Source organism: Thamnophis sirtalis, unplaced genomic scaffold, assembly GCF_051295495.1.
Source record: "Thamnophis sirtalis isolate CommonGarterSnake01/CBP01778 unplaced genomic scaffold, rThaSir2_p1.2 scaffold_5, whole genome shotgun sequence".
In the NCBI taxonomy this organism is placed as follows: Eukaryota; Metazoa; Chordata; class Lepidosauria; order Squamata; family Natricidae; genus Thamnophis; species Thamnophis sirtalis.
The window spans coordinates 59,789,453-59,807,300 of record NW_028261385.1 but is presented as its reverse complement, the minus strand read 5'-3'; the positions used below and the strand labels follow the sequence as shown (position 1 = coordinate 59,807,300).

At 33.4% G+C, this 17,848-nt stretch overlaps 1 protein-coding gene across 3 annotated transcripts in view; it reads right to left on the bottom strand.

The window, feature by feature from the left end:
- Nucleotides 1-237: 237 nt before the first annotated feature.
- Nucleotides 238-17,848, bottom strand: part of AUH (AU RNA binding methylglutaconyl-CoA hydratase) — a 38,882-nt gene continuing 21,271 nt past the window's right edge. Inside the window, exons 7-12 of one of the 3 annotated variants that reach the window (XR_015696700.1) lie at nt 16,523-16,710; nt 12,481-12,531; nt 9,927-9,974; nt 5,860-6,028; nt 4,441-4,654; nt 238-1,315 (exon numbers count right to left, since the gene is read on the bottom strand). Coding sequence is in view for 1 of the 3 variants with exons in the window: in XM_087715888.1 (XP_087572014.1) it covers nt 5,951-6,028; nt 9,927-9,974; nt 12,481-12,531; nt 16,523-16,710 (365 nt within the window). In the remaining 2 variants the exon portion in view is untranslated. The other 2 variants (XR_015696699.1, XM_087715888.1) reach the window with 2 other exon arrangements.

Sequence of the window (17,848 nt, the reverse complement as noted above, 5' to 3'; positions counted from 1 at the left end):
TGGTATCTTCCAGAACATCCTAAAAGTTCCAGCTAGCTTTCATAGTAAGAGACAGCTGCAATGAACTCATTGGAAATAAAGGCAGAATATAGATGTGCATTATAAGGAAACTGCTAAACCAGGTATAGGAAAAACATAGATTTAATATTGGAAAAATTTAATGGATAATTTATAATAAATATTTCTAACTTTTTATCCATTTTAATTAATTAAAATTAGACTACAGAGATGAAAAAATAGTTTAAAGAATCAAAGGCTTTTTTTTGGGACAAAAATGGACGAACAGTTGAGAACTTTGTTCTTGAACTTGGACACAGCCAAATGGATCAGGTTCGTTCAAATCCAGCTTGCCATTTCTCATTTCTTGTTGTTGCTTTTAGACAATAGAGAAATGAAGCGTAGCCTTTCTCACATGATGCCACCCTCTAAAAATATCCATTATCTACTGGAAATTAACGGAAAAAATTCCCCCACCCCTCCATCTGAAAATATTTTTTTAATAAGAGAAAGAGAAGGGATGACGGAAGAAGAAATCAAGTAATGAGATTTGTGGCAGAGTGTCCTCCCCACATTTGGCTTTAATTTCATTTCTCCACAATTATCCATCTACTCCTAGCACAACTTCACTACAAAGCTGTATCTATCAGTATGGGGGGAGGGGAGACCCCCCTCACCTCCACTTAATGGGATAGTGTTGGGATTGTACATTTTAGGCACGACTTCTGATATCAACAACAGCTTCATCCACAATCAATTCTTCAAATTTCTCTTCATTTTTTAAAAAAAATTAAAGTGGGTTGTTTTTCATCAATAGGAATTATAAACTGGTACAAAAAACACAAGAATGGTTTCTCTGTCTAGAATTAAATTTAATTTTGGAAGAGTTAATTGATAGAAATACTTGAACTAAAAGTATACACACTGATGAAATATTGGTGAAGACAAGGAGAAAGGAAGTTATGCAACTTCTATGTTTCATCACTGGAACAATTGAGTTTTCAGGAGTATTTCACGTAGTGATATGAAGTGTTGCTGCTGAATCTTTCTCTCTTTTCCAGGCTCCCGCCCAACTTATGTTTGTCATTTCAATCTTTTTTCCCCTTCTCAACCAGCTGGGAAAATAGTTTGAGTATCCACAGTTAGTAAATGGAAATACCAATATAAGCCAAATACCTTAAATGAATTAATGCAATTCACCAAAATAATCATGTTCATAAGAAATTGAAAAACATCTGGTACTTAACTGAATATCAACATTGCAAAATTTGGACTCTTCTTCCCGAATTCATTATAATAACAAGAATCCTCCTGAGTCCTTGTGAACAACAAAAAAGGACATTTTATCATATTTGGTGGACAAGTAAAAAAGCTTAAAAAAAAGAGGATTCAAATAGATACATTGATTCAAAGGATTTTAAAGTAATGGTAAAATAAACAATTGTGATCAGAGGCTTTTATATTGGAATTGACGGGCAGTTTGAAAAAAGTAATGGAATTTTGTTGTTGTACATTGTATATACAAACTTGGAAAGATTTAGCATTATCCACAATGGATAAATGGTTAGTGAAAATGATTGAACTTGCTGAGGTAGCCAAATTGACTTCTTTGATAATTAGACTGGATAGATTATAGAAAGAGAGTCGTGTTGTTTTAGAGTACCAAGACAAACTTTAACAGTAAAGAAGGGTAGAAGCTATCTTGTATCTTTATTTTCTATTTTTCTTCTTTTCTGTGATTTATTTTGATTTTTTCCATTATATTAGTTTATTTCAGTTTTTATTTTCATTTCTAAAACTATATGAAAAAATGTACAAACATTTTACAAACGTCTTACAAACGCAAGATAGAAATGTATAGAAAGGAAAACACTAACTGCAAAGAAACCGATTCGGAACTGCTGTATGATATACGATGGAACTTCTTGTTCCTATGTTGTTTTTAAGTCATGTGGTTATTTTTGTTAATGTGTTTATGTGTTCTGTTGATGTGCTTATGTGTATAAAATAAAATAAAATTAAAATGTACAATGGAATAGTGATTTTGTTTACATTGTTTTGGCTATAGAGCATGGTCCATTTTCTTTGCAATTTTTTTCTGTATTTGATGTATAAACAATATATTTACATAGTTTTGTTCATCACATCAGTAAGATAAATTCTGTAAATAGGAAAGAAATTGAAATATGAGGTGAAATCCCATAAAAGATTAAGGATCTTTATTTTCCAATAATACCAAATCTTTATGGTATCTTGCTGTAAATCCAGTTTTCTCATAGTGAATTTCATCTCTACTTATTTGATCTTCCAAAGTTTCATAACAAAAGCAAGCAAATATAGCAAATATAGCAAAATAGGTTAAGAGGCCATAGCATTTTTTTCTTGGCAACTATGGCAAGCAATAAATCCAGATATGTAATTCACCTAGTGATTACATATTGACAAGTCATTATACTTCAAAGCTACAAGTTCTGTAAAGATTATGTTTTACATATCACACTGGAACAATACAATTAGAAAAATTAGCAGTTAATAATCCATGCTTTGGTTCCACTTGAGATAATTAATCTAAAAGAGTACTATTATAAATGCATTATAAATAATATATTAATTGGATATTCAATTCAGCAAGAGATAATGGCTTGGATTTTTTTTTGAATGAGTATAAATCCCTTTACTTGCACAGGGTCTAAGAATAACAGTTTTTTTTCCTCCCGTCTGATTCTTTTCCCCAAAAAGCTTAAGAAGATTGAGAAATTACTTTGCTTTGAGGTTAACATAGTTGGTGCAAATGGAATCAGCCCAAAAGGATTATCTACTGAATTTTCATCCTAACAAATTTTAAGGCAATGGACAATTTATTCCCCTTCTTTCTAGCAAATGATTAACCAACATAAATTAAAGAAAAATGAGGAAGAAACATAGGATAAATTATTGCCTAATGTGAATAATCTTTCCCCCTGGAATTCATTACAACTTAAGATACCATGATATATTATGTACAAAAGTAACCAGATAAAAGGGCTGCAAATAAATAGCAACATTCTTCTTGTGAAGGAAAACTAAAATATGTATAAATAATTTTCTTAAATCAAGATAATTTTTAAAACATAAGGGATCAAAATGACTAAATATTACAGTTTAGTAGAAGTATTTTTGTATTCTTTTACGTATAAGCACTTTTGATGAATGACATTTAACATGCAATTATTATAATTTCTGTTATTTTTACACACGATATATTTAGTCTAAGTGAAGTCTGTACACTTAGGTATATTTAATTGGATGAATGACTTTATTAAACATTACATAGAGAATTTTAATGTTTTTGGAGACTTTTTCTTTCTTTCTAAAATTATAATAGATAAAATGGTCAATCAGCTAGCATAGTGATAAGTCCACTGAAGTACTTAATCAAAAAGTGGAATATTTGTTTCATTTCATTTTGATCCATTCTTATATTTATTACTGACATGCAACATATAAAATTACATATAATTTTTCCATGCTAATGTGACAGAATAAATATGTAAACAAAAAACTGGTATACACTGCATTCATAGATGAAGCCTCCTTCTAGTTCATATAGTGGGTAGAATAAGTTTCCTACAAAGGTTAGCATCCAATTTAGGTGAACAGTCAAAGGGACAAAAAGGGGAAAAAAGATGTTTACAAGCAGTAAACATCAATATGTTTACTGCTTGTAGGTGATATTAAAATGCTGACAATGAATCCATATAAGATGTTGATTCTACTGTTTAAGATGGAAGTGGATTGCACAGAGAGAATGCTAATATAATGCCTTAATTAAGTTAGGAGTGTAAGAATCCTTATAAACTCCTGTATTTATTTGAAGAAAGCAAAGACTGGCCATACTCATATGGTCTTTTGTTAATTTTAGCTGTCGACAAAGGGTAAGCTTTCTGAAGTGCAACATGTATTTAGTTAATGACAGTTTTTCTCTCATCATTGTCTTCAAATTTTTTTATAACAAGGGCTGCCTTAAATAAAGCTTGTATGCATCCCTACATTGTAAATTATAATACAGGAAGTCTTCAACTTACAATCACACGCCCAAAATTTCTGTTGCCAACCAAGGCAGTTGTTAAGTGAGTTTTGTTGTATTTTTACAATCTTTTTTTGCCAGTTTTTAAGTGAATCACTGCAGTTGTTGTGAGTACACATTTGTTAAGTGAATGTGGCTTCCCTTTGACTTTGCTTGACAGAGGGTAGCGAAAGGTGATCACATGACTCCAGGATGACCGTCATAAATGAGTCAGTTGCCAAGTGTCTCAAATTTGATCACATGATCATGGGGATGCTGCAACTGTCTTAAGTATGCAAAATGGTAATAAGTCATTTTTTTCAGTGCTAACGGTCACTAAATGAACTGTTGTAAGTTTAGGACTACCGTAAAACAAAAAAATTAGTACTGCTTCTTACCTCCTCAGCAGAATGCAGCTGCTTTCTAAAGTTGGAAGAATTCCAAGCAGACAGATGTTTGCAGCGCTAGTGACTCCTTTTTTGGAGCCATCAGCTATGTAGAACCCTTGGCTGGTGGTGTCACTTTCTTTATAGCAATTTCAGTTTACTTGCCTTCTAATGAGGAGCCTTGTGTAGTAAGCAACACAACTGCAGCCAATTGTATGAGAAATTTCTGGAGATGTGTAACGTAAAGTGGTAAATTCACAGATTATTATTTTAAATTAATTAATAAGATCCCTAGACACACTTAATTAAAATGTACAAGTCTATAAGACAAAATGTTCTTGGTCTGTTTTGATTCATATGTAGGGTAAAGCTATCTGACTTATTGCTAAATTGGGTTTATTAATGTATTTTCAACTATGTATTTATTGTTTTAATTCTGTTTTACATTCATTCTTGCATTTAATTAGAATGCCTGTTGTTTCTGTTTGGTTATGTGTGATTGTGTGTGTGCATATGTCTACATCTACAGTTAGTCCTTGACTTAAGACCACAATTGAGGCCAAAATTTATGTTGCTAAAGGAGACATTTGTTAAGTGAGTTTTGCCCTATTTCATGAGTTTACTTGCCACAGTTGTTGGCAGTCATTAAGTTAGAAATCTAGTTGTTAAGTGAATCTGAATTGCCCATTGACTTTGCTTATCAGAAGACTGTAAAAGATGATCACATGACCCTGGAACACTGCAACATAATAAATATTAACCACTTGTCAAGAATTCAAATTTTGATCATATGACCATGGGGATGCTGCAGTGGTCGTATTAAAACTGCTATAAGTCACTTTTTCAGTGCCATTGTAACTTTGAATGCTAACTAAATGACATGTTATAAATCAACAACTACCTGTATACACATAATAATAAACTCATGTGCCATTATACACACACAAAACCCCTTAACTCACAATCTTTATGCTGCACCCAAATAATCCCAATCAAAAAAAAAAATCTCAGTCTCTATTTTATTGTTAAAATCCTATGATGGAAGCATAGCACAATTAATATGCTGAATAACTCTTTACAATTATACAAGCTGTACAGTTGTTTCAAGAGTATATAAATATACTCCCAGTTGTTCTTTCATCAATTTGGGAAATGTCGTAAATTTACACATTCAGATGGAATAAAAATGCATTTGCTGATCTATTGATAAATTTATTCAATATAATCTACAGTGTCTGGTGTGCTGAATTATTTTGTTCCCACAGCAGAACACTTACATTGTTAAGTTTCTTTAGGAATGTATATATTTAATTGATAAGATATACAATTCAAAGATGTGGAATAAAGTGCTGTAGAATTCAATGACCTTGAAATTTCACAGAAAAGCCTTCAGGACATATACATTATAAATATCAATTTATGGGTATTTACATTTACTTCCATAGTTGCAGTTGTCCACATTCTGAGGCAAAGAGCAAGCTAAAAGTCTTTTATTTCATTTGCATTTTAAAAGAAGCTTTTCTTACTCTCCTTTGTAGCGAGGAGGTCTTTTCTCTTTAAAAGCAAGAAGACCTTCAATTCTGTCTTTTGTTGGGATAGTCTACAAAGAAGAAAATATTTTTCAATTCTTGTAAGTTAGTTACATTTATATACAAACATAACTCAAAAATATGGGTTAGAGAAAGATAATAAAAAGTATAAGCTGAGCCATGGCTACAAAATCAGTGGTGGGATTCAGCCAGTTCGCACCTATTCGGGAGAACCAGTTGTTAACTTTCTAAGCAGTTCAGACAACCAGTTGTTGGAAGAAAACTCATTTTGTTTTTTTTTTCACTTTACAGGGATAATCCTGTAAGGAAGGCAGGAAGGAAACATTCTAGTGGTGTTTCTAGCCTAATCTTTATTGCCTTGCTTACAGAAACTGCCTCTCCGGTTAATCCTTATTACATTGTAACAGCTAAGGCAAAGCGCCCATCGACATGAGTGACATTGAGTTGGCCATGCCCACTCAGTCACATGACCACAGAGCCACGCCTACCCAGCTGGTCATTAGGGCAGAAAACCGGTTGTTAAATTATTTGAATCCTACCATTATACAAAATGCTTGCAGCTGTTGTAAATCAATAATGCTCTTCTATAATCAAAAGTTTTTCTGGTTATCAGGGATGAGATAAAACTGAAAGTTGCGTCTCATATTTGTTCATTCTGAAATGAGAATCTCTCAAAAAAGAATGTAATCTAAAAATAATAATAATACGTAACTATTAATTTTGCAACAAGGATGTAAATTGTGAAGTGTGGCTTCTTAAAACTGGTCTTGCAGGAAAACACTCCTGCAAGAACTAACCAGCAATGGGTGGCTCTTTCCAGCTTCACATCTGAATAAGCTCATCTTAATTAAATAAACCAATCATAATTCATGTAAGACAGAATTAGTATGGTGCATTCAAGAATAAAGAAAAAGCCTACCTCCCGTTAAGTCTCATCAACCTCCCAGACATTCTTAGGGTATAAGAACTGTCTTGGTACCCACAATGCTGCTGATCATTTTCAAGTTATTATTCAGATTATGTAATTATTAATTTGATAAACTTCAATGATAAATAATGGTGGTGAGAAAGACTCTTCATTACAAATTTGCCTGTAACTCACAGGGTTTGTTAAGTAATACAAAGAGAAACAGAGATGGTTGTCCCAAAGGTGCTTTTTCAAAAGGCAACTGGACTTTTATTTTTATTTTCCTTGAACAAGTTTTGTTTCTCATTCATGAGGTGAATGAGGATGAGGTGAAATGTCTTCAAGGACATTGGGACAACCATGACCTGGATGACTATTATGATGTCTGCATTTCTAAATAATGTTGCCATCACCCACAGAGTTAGGCTAAAGGCTGATTTTTAAGAACATTAAACAATGTCAAATCAATGTTCACTTCAAAATGACTACTCTAACACTGTAAATATATATATATATATATATATATATATATATATATATATATGTATGTATGTATGTATGTATGTATGTATGTATGTATGTATGTATGTATGTATGTATATATGTATATATATGTGTGTGTGTATATATATATATGTGTGTGTGTGTATATATATATATATATATATATATATATATGTATATGTATATGTATATGTATATGTATATGTATATGTATATGTATATGTATATGTATATGTATATGTATACGTATACGTATACGTATATGTATACGTATACGTATATGTATATATATATCTGGCATTGTCCTATTTCTAAGTAGTCATACAGTGGGGCAAAAAAGTATTTAGTCAGCCACCAATTGTGCAAGTTCTCCCACTTAAAAAGATGAGAGAGGCCTGTAATTGACATCATAGGTAGACCTCAACTATGAGAGACAAAATGAGAAAACAAATCCAGACAATCACATTGTCTGATTTGGAAGGAATTTTTTTGCAAATTATGGTGGAAAATAAGTATTTGGTCAATATCAAAAGTTCATCTCAATTCTTTGTTATATATCCTTTGTTGGCAATGACAGAAGTCAAACGTTTTCCGTAAGTCTTTACAAGGTTGGCACACACTGTTGCTGGTATGTTGGCCCATTACTCCATGAAGATCTCCTATAGAGCAGTGATGTTTTGGCGCTGTCGCTGGGCAACATGGACTTTCAACTCCCTCAAAAGGTTTTCTATGGGGTTGAGATCTGGAGACTGGCTAGGCCACTCCAGGATCTTGAAATGCTTCTTACGAAGCCACTCCTTCGTTGCCCGGGCGGTGTGTTTGAGATCATTGTCCTGCTGAAAGACCCAGCCACGTTTCATCTTCAATGCCCTTGCTGATGGAAGGAGATTTGCACTCAAAATCTCATGATACATGGCCCCATTCAGTCTTTCCTGTACACTGATCAGTCGTCCTGGTCCCTTTGCAGAGAAACAGCCCCAAAGCATGATGTTGCCACCCACAAGCTTCACAGTAGGTATGGTGTTCTTTGGATGCAACTCAGCATTCTCTCTCCTCCAAACACGACGAGTTGTGTTTCTACCAAACAGTTCTACTTTGGTTTCATCTGAGCATATGACATTCTCCCAATCCTCTTCTGGATCATCCAAATGCTCTCTAGCAAACTTCAGACGGGCCCAGACATGTACTGGCTTAAGCAGGGGACACGTCTGGCACTGTAGGATCTGAGTCCCTGGTGGCGTAGTGTGTTACTGATGGTAGCCTTTGTTACGTTGGTTCCAGCTCTCTGCAGGTCATTCATTAGGTCCCCCCCGTGTGGTTCTGGGATTTTTGCTCACCGTTCTTGTGATCATTTTGACCCCACAGGGTGAGATCTTGCGTGGAGCCCCAGATAAAGGAAGATTATCAGTGGTCTTGTATGTCGTCTATTTTCTAATTATTGCTCCCACAGTTGATTTCTTCATACCAAGCTGCTTGCCTATTGCAGATTCAGTCTTCCCAGCCTAGTGCAGGTCAGTGGTGGGATTCAGCCAGTTCGCACCTATTCGAGAGAACCGGTTGGTAACTTTCTAAGTAGTTCAGAGAACCGATTGTTGGAAGAAATCTCCTTTTGTTTTTTTCCACTTTACAGGGCTAATCCTGTAAGGAAGGCAGGAAGGAAACATTCTAGTGTTGTTTCTAGCCTAATCTTTATTGACCTGCTTATAGAAACTGCCTCTCCGGTTAACCCTTATTACATTGTAACAGCTAAGGCGAAGCGCCCATCGACCTGAGTGACCTTGAGTTGGCCATGCCCACCCAGTCACATGACCACCAAGCTCCACCTACCCAGATAGTCATTAGGGCAGAGAACCTGTTGTTAAATTATTTGAATCCCACCACTGGTGCAGGTCTACAATTTTGTTTCTGGTGTCCTTCGACAGCTCTTTGGTCTTCACCATAGTAGAGTTTGGAGTGTGACTGTTTGAGGTTGTGGACAGGTGTCTTTTATACTGCTAACAAGTTCAAACAGGTGCCATTAGTACAGGTAATGAGTGGAGGACAGAGGAGCCTCTTAAAGAAAAAATTACAGGTCTGTGAAAGCCAGAAATCTTGCTTGTTTGTAGGTGACCAAATACTTATTTTCTACCATAATTTGAAAAAAATATCTTTCCAAATCAGACAATGTGATTGTCTGGATTTGTTTTCTCATTTTGTCTCTCATAGTTGAGGTCTACATATGATGTCAATTACAGGCCTCTCTCATCTTTTTAAGTGGGAGAACTTGCACAATTGGTGGCTGACTAAATACTTTTTTGCCCCACTGTATATACAATTGAACAGTAAATGAGTAAAGTTCTCACACAAAAAGTAAGATACATGAGGTCCAAAGCAAATATTTGTAATTCTCCCATCATAAAAACTAAACTTTCAACTATTTTAGTTTGCTACTAGGTGATGACATTGCAATTTGCATATTACCATTATTTAAACATGGAAAATAGTTTGGGGGGGGGGATTTTGGAAGGCACCAAAGCAGGATAATTATAATTTCATACCTGAGCATAACAGGCTTCTTCAATTGCCAAACCTGTTAGCAGATCTACCTAAATAACAACAAAAGTAGAATAAATCTAAACAGTGTTGAAAATATTCTGCATACTAGTGCAAAAATGATATTCTTATCAACATTAATAATAATAATAATAATAATAATAATAATAATGATAATGATGATGATGATGATGAGATGATGATGATGATGATGATGCTTGGATCTGCACGCATATTACGAAAATACATTACGACGTCCTAGGCCCCTGCGTGGGGCCCGACTAGTAACCAATGCCAAATCCGGCGAAACAACTGGCCGCTGTGATACAATTGTATGACAACAACAACAACAACAACAACAACAACTGGCCGCTGTGATACAATTGTAAAATAATAATAGTTGAGGCTATACTTCAATAGAATCTTATATTGGAATTTCATAAGGATGTACAGAATCTGTGGCAGGTTCCAATAGCTTTCAGGCCTGGTTATGTTTGCTGGGATTAATGGGACTTGGGAGTCACAGGTTCCACACCATTAAAGTATAAAGATGTTGCACTTGAAAAGAGTTTTGTGGCCCTAATCTAGTTGTATTATTGTGGTAGGCCACTGAAATTTTATTTAGAGTTTAATTATACCGAAAATGTATCCCAATTACACACAAATCCAGCTAATGTCTTTAAAGTACTTTTAACAGGATGTCAACATACTATTCCAAGAATTTATATTCTAACTGCTACATGATACATTCTGCATTCCATTTTATGACTAATTTATATGTATAATAGTAAAATCACTGATATAACATTTTAAAAAATAAACTGAAATGAAGAACCATATAAAATGTTTATGTATACAAGGCCACAGGGGATAAGTGATCATAGTGAAATGAAATATAAGAAAAATGTGAGAAATCATGTGATCCCTAACATTTTCCCACATTTTAACAGCAATTCAATCTTAGCCAAATTCTAAAACAACTAAGTGCATGTAACAAGATATATTCTCCATATATAGATAAGGGCATTCAAAGCACCATTTGGGATTTCCATTTGAGGAACTGTTTCAACAAAAATTCACAAATACTTTTGCTGAGTACATTTACTGTGTGCTTATATGCTTCTCATATTCCTTAAGAACTCCGGGATAACATATATACTTATATAAAGCAATATATAGATCAATATCATACTTTTAGAAAACCATATCACAAAATAAATCAGAAGATAGCTTTTGGTATCTCTTTTGAACTTTTTGTGTATAGCAGAAGAAATAAACTTATGATGTTTGGTTTTGACAATAGGATTTTTTTAAAAAAATAAGAGTCACAATGTAACTTTAGAGAAAGAGGTAAATCTATAGCTATATTTAAAACTGCTATAAAGAAAATGAGATGCAGGGTGAATAAAAATTAATGATTCTTTTTAAAAAATTTAAAAATGATTTTTTTTATTTAAAGCAGTTTTTTATTTTTATCAAATTTATCTTAATAAAATGTTTTTAGAGTAAAAATCTATCTAAATATAGTTTTCTGTTTTACAAACATTAATAAAATAGTTTATTCAGCATGAAATGGAGCTTACTTTTGTAGCATGAGGCTATATATTCTGCAATTTTGGGATTGTCAGTAAGTCAACAGCAAGTCAGAGAAGGAGCTGCTGTGTGACAGAGATGACAGTTGCTCTTTAAAAATTATTATTTAAATCGACTTGATTTAAATCAAATCTTTTTACTAGTGATTTAAATCATGATTTAAATCATTAGTAAAAAGGTTTGATTTAATCTTGATTTAAATCAAATTCATCCTGATTGAAAGTCACTTCTTTATTTTTCTTCTTCCTTTTCAATTTTTATGTAACTTTTTTCTTCTTGCACTTGAGCTCTCTCTTTTATCTTTTCCTTATTATTTTTTCTTACTCTTAGTTTGTATTAATTTTTAATCTTAATTTTAAAACTTTTAATAAAATAATGTTAAAGAAAATGGCTTTTGCTCAAGCTTTGTAAAAATAGATATAAGGTTAGCGTTCACTAAACATTTAAGAAGTCTAGAGGTACTAATTTCTAGTATAACTGTGCTGGAATACATATTTTCAAAAACCTAGTTACGATAGAAAAGAAATATATTGTTTTTATTCAAATAGAAATTTGCAAATCAGATAAAAATATGTTGTGCTCAAAATAATAATTAAAAAATGAACAAAGACATCATAGTTTAGCCGATTTTCTAAAGTTAAGGAATTAATAAGCTGATTTATAGAATTAATTCTTTTCAAACTGAGGACTAAGTAAGCTATAAGAGGAATCTGCATAATTTGCATTGTTCTATGTGCAATAGCAGGGTCACGTTCAAACTTTCCCTATTCTGTGAGGCAATGAGACTAGTAGTATAATAGTCAAGAAAAAAAGTATGGATAGGAGTCAGTTTTCCAAACTTTCTATACTGTGCTTAAGACAATACATCCAACTACCCTTTTATAGATTTTGATTCATATACAATTTCTGCATGTACCTTGTCCCTTAAAAAAAGATTAAATAGAAAGCACAAATAGATTTTCTTACTTCCATTCCTTGATTTATGGCCAATTTTGCAACTCTCATTGCTACGGGTCCCTAAAATTAAAAAGAAATGTAAGTTTCAACACAGAAAAGAAGGTTTGTGATTTTTAAAAAGGATTCCAATATAAACATTTCATTTTGCTATCATAGAAGTCTGTTGTATTAATTGTTACATTTAGAGGTAGGAAAGTGCATGTAGATCATAACAGCATTTGAGGGTAAGAATTAAGACCTAAATCTATAACTTCATTTGACAAGCTGACTTCAGTAAACACAATATTGAATCTAACATCTTTTATGTAGACTAGGACTTTCTATTCAAGGGCTTAAAACATATTTTATAACAGAATTAATGCTGTATCAGCAATCTGGAACTAATGGTAAAAGTGCTGGATTAAAAATCAGATTCTCATAGTAATTCTACAGGCACATAAACTGGCCTGGTAGCTTTGAGCCAGTTCTTTCTCTTAGAATAACCACCTTATAGGATTGTTGTTGTAGGGAAAATTGGTGGAAGGTGGATTAAGTATTCCACGAGTTATATAAAATAGAAGTATGATCTAAATCTATAAAATAGATATATGCATGCATGTACAAAGCTGTATTTAGCAAGTTCATTTACTTATATTTCTATTTGTATTTCTATATGCATTATAATGATTTTTCACTAAGAAATACTAAACAATATGATACATTTAAAAAAGAAAGGGACTGCAATTTTTGTAAGAATTTCTAGAGTATAAAATCTCTTAATTTGTTGACCAGTTTTGTGGTACCTGCTAGATGTATGACAGCTGAACTGCTGAAAAGTAAATTTGGCATTTGGAAAGTGTACATCAAATAGAGCACCAAGATGAGAAAGATCTCTGTCTGAACATTTGACAACACTGACAACAAAAATAGAAAAGGTTTCTTGGCTGCAAATATACTACTGTAAGTGGTCATCTATCAATTCAAACAAATGTATAAGTAGAAAATTTCTTTCTGATCATCACAATGTGTCAGAAAAAGCAATGCTCTTTCCATTTCCTATGTTGGTAGGTGAAGATGAATTGTTCATGGCTACCTAATATAAGCAGGAGGAAAGCTGCTGATCTGAATGAGAATCAGGCAGCAATAGCTGGAGCAAACTTTATGGCCCCCATTATCAGTATGCAGCTTGGAAAAACCTTGAAAAACCAAAAATAAATTTCAGTTCCAGTGAAATGGTATTGCACTGGCCTAACCTAATTAAAAATATTAAGCATAAAAAGAATAAGTGCAAGAAATCAGGAGTCCACATAGTTCAAATGAATATAGACTTATTATATGCTAATACTGTCTATAAGAATCTGAATTAACAGTCAAAGCAAATTGGTGGTATATTAAGAGTCAAGGGAATTCAAGGTGTACTTGACTTATAACTCTTGTGGGCCTGAAGGGACTTGACACTGATGAAGCATTTGATCCCTCCCTGTTGTGACCTGCCAGCAGCCAGCGGAGCTGGCAGCAGATTCAGACAGTGAAGAGGTTAGGGAGGAACATGGGCCAATCCTGGAGCCTGGGGAAGGCGCTGCTGAGGGATCTGTATCAGAGGCAGAGAGGGAGCCAGAGCTGTATGCCAGTTATCAGCTGCCTTCAGAGGCAGACATCAGTGAGGCAGAAAAACAGTTGGAGCCTGTTCCCAGTGTGTGCGTGCACAGAGTTGCCAGACAAAGGGAACAGCTAAAGAACAGGGGTTGACTTGGGAGTAAGACCGCAGATGGACAATGAATGGCCCCTCCCAGAGGAAATAAAAGAGGAGGGAAAAGGGAGTGGAGTTTTAATGGGCAACAAAATGAGGGAATGACAATAGTGGTGACAACTCTTAGGAGGAGTGAAAAATGCAAATATTTTCTTACAGAGTTAGGCTGACAGATAACCTTTGATACATGGTAATTGTATGAGGATTGAAAGAAGGTGAAGAGGCTACAAGCACTTCAGGGTCAGTATCTCTTAAAGTTTGTTTCCAGAGAGAAGTAAGCAAACAAGAATGATTGTGATGAACTTGCTTAGAAAATACCTAGAAGCCATGCAACTATCTAACCCCTATGATTATAACCAGAGCAAAGATTCAGATTAAACCCCTTAGAGCCATAAAGCTCACAACTAGAGACCTGTAACTGAAAAACAAATTATCACAATTAATAACTCAATGAATTTCTGAGAAAGATTAAAGAGAACTAAAAGAAAAAAAGGAAAGGAAAAAAGTTTTAGACAAAGCAGTTCAGGAGTGGCTATGTTAATACTGAAATCCAACTGAAAGGGTTTCAGTGAGAGCCATATCTAACTGTGCGAGAGCCATATCTAACATATGGGTTCGGGGGACTCACAAAATGTTTCAAATACTCTGGAAGATTTGGAACAAGACTCTGCACAGACACATAATTCATATAATAATCATAGCACAATGAAAACTGTTCCACTTGTTCGTTTCAGTTTTCACCCCTGTTTATAACTACAATTAATATGAGGTAGATTGAAAGACTCAATTTTAAAATAAAATTCTTCTATGAGCTTTTGCAACCATACTAAAGTGTCATTCAAAGTGTCATACATCTTCAGATGTAACAGATGCATGGAAATAAAGTGAAGCACCTTTCATCATTTCTTAAGACTTTAATCTCCAGTGAGTGGCAGACAGTAATTCAGAACTCACTGCTAGTGAGAATCAGTGTATTGCTATTTAGAATACTTTAAAAATTATTAGTAGAAGTATGTTGTTTAAAAACTATGCAACTACACATAGAAGACATAATGTATAGTATGAATACCTCAATGTACCTACATCAATATGACATTTCAAGGACTATACAGTATACTATTGGTCCTCTAGATTTATGGTCTTGGGGATATTCAAATGAATACCTACTGAATATACTGGCTGGTAGGTGTTGCTTCGAATGCATAAAACAGTAACAGTACCTATCTCTTTCCCCAAATTGAACAACACTAAAACTAGAGCACTAAAAATTGCACACAAAAACCAACAAACTCACTGCTTTCAATGGAAGCAGAATGACTGTTTAATCATTCTACAGGTAATCCTCAGGTTACAAGCATTCCCTTAGCGAACATTCAAAGTTACATGATAAGCACCCCCTATTTTAATATTAACATGAAATGTATTAATGGGATGTGAAGTATTATTTGATAGCTGGGTGGAGATAGATAGATAGATAGATAGATAGATAGATAGATAGATAGATAGATAGATAGATAGATAGATAGATAGATAGATAGATAGATACTGCTGAAGTAACGAAATAGATTGTGATCATATGCCACATAGTTCACCTAAGGAATTTTAAAATGTACTTGGTAAAACTGCTTGAGAACTTGATGATACTGACCTTTAACAAAGACAATGCTAGGTCTACTATACTTGACAACAGAAAAATATTCTTTTATCTATTGTTTCCTAAAATGTTAAAGCTAGAGACAGTGATTCTTTTTAATTTCAGATCAATAAAAATCACAATATTTTTTCACTATAGATAGTAATCAAATCAACAAATATTATAATATTATAGAGGATATTATCTAATATATAAAACTACATACTTAAACCAATTTATAAGTATACAATTTCCATCAAGTTAATGTAATCTGTATTTATAATTTGGGTTATAAAGTGCCACTTCATTACTTTACTGATTAACAGAACTTCAACATTTTAATTTATTTTGGGAAACTAAATTAGGAAATGTTGAGACAAAATAATTTTAAAAATTTCCATAGTAAGATGCCTAAGAAAATGATGGATACTAAACAAAAATACTAGTTAAAGTACTAAATCTTAAATAATAACAAAACCATCCAATATTTATCATTAATTCAATATTTTAAGATTTGTAACATAATCATGGATAGATGAATAATATGCCTATAACAACAATCAAGGAAGAAGACTTGGCATTATAAGTAATTATAAGTAATGGAGGGCTTTCAATATATTTTTTAGTAATAATTGTCATCTATTGCAACAGAATGACAGAATAAAGAATATTATTCACTGAGACTGTACCTGAGGTAAAAATTCTGTTGCCAGGGCTAACGCTCTTTTGTAGGCAGCATCCCCTGCTTCATTCTGTTCAACGACATGACTGATCAAGCCTATTGATTTAGCTTCTTCACCATCAAGTACACGAGCAGAAAATATTAATTCTTTTGCCAGAGACACACCAATGGTACGAGGTAGTCGTTGTGTTCCACCTGTGATTTAGGAAATGAAAGAAAAAACACAAATACTGATGCTATGATCATCATATTTAGTATATCAAGTTTTAAAAGTGTGACTGATTCATAAACTTAAGAGTGATTTTACTACTACTGCAACCAAAAAAGTAGAGTAGGAGTCCAAGTACTTTAAGAAAATTCATATGTATCTTAAGCACAATATAATACACATATTATTTTCTTTCTCAAGACAAGTATACATATCAAATTTTAACAGGTCATCTCCACTCAGCAACTTTAAAACATAGAAAATAGATCAAACATATTTATAAAAATTCACATCTCATCAATAATTTAAGAAAATATATATGCTGAAATTTGGCCCAACAAAGTAAGTTTTAGTTTTCATTAACCAACAGATCAGTACCCTTCATTATCTAGACATCAGTTGCAGTCAAACAAATAGATAAGCTACATTGCTGATGGATGTTAGGCAATAATAACATATAAGTAGTGTATATTTCTTATCAAATAGAGAAAATAATATTCAATCTTTAACTGAACGACTTTCTGTCTGTAAGTTAAGCCACATTTGTTAGAACTGTCCCCAGTTATGAAGGTGACATGGGTGAAATCAAGGGATGGGTCCATCCAGTGATTTCTGCTTCTTTGAGGGAGTGATTCTGCTACCTGAAGGAGCCAATGGCATGCCCTCTTCTCAGGAATCCATCATTGGCTATTACGTTATTTTAGACAATTATTTTCCAGGCTCCAAATACCACTTTATAGTAAAGGTTGTAAAGAAAGTGGTCGGGCAACAATTACAGAGGATCTTGGAGGAAATGGATTACCTGGACATGTTTCAGTTTGGTTTCAAACTGGGCTACTCTATGCAGATGGTGCTAGTCATGTTTGCCAATGAACTTTGGCAAAGCCATGATGTTGCATTTATTGATGGATTCATTTGAAAGTCTGCCTAACTTAATTATTTCTACTTGCCCAGTATGTCATAATAAAATAGGAACAGAGTCACCCTATAGAAGAGATGGGGAGCATATATATTTAATAAATAAAAACAATAACAACACTACAGATCCCTTCTATTAAATGTTATCATCTTGTGAAACTGAGGAAACTTTTCGGTTGTGCCTCTAGAATAGCAAACAACCCACCA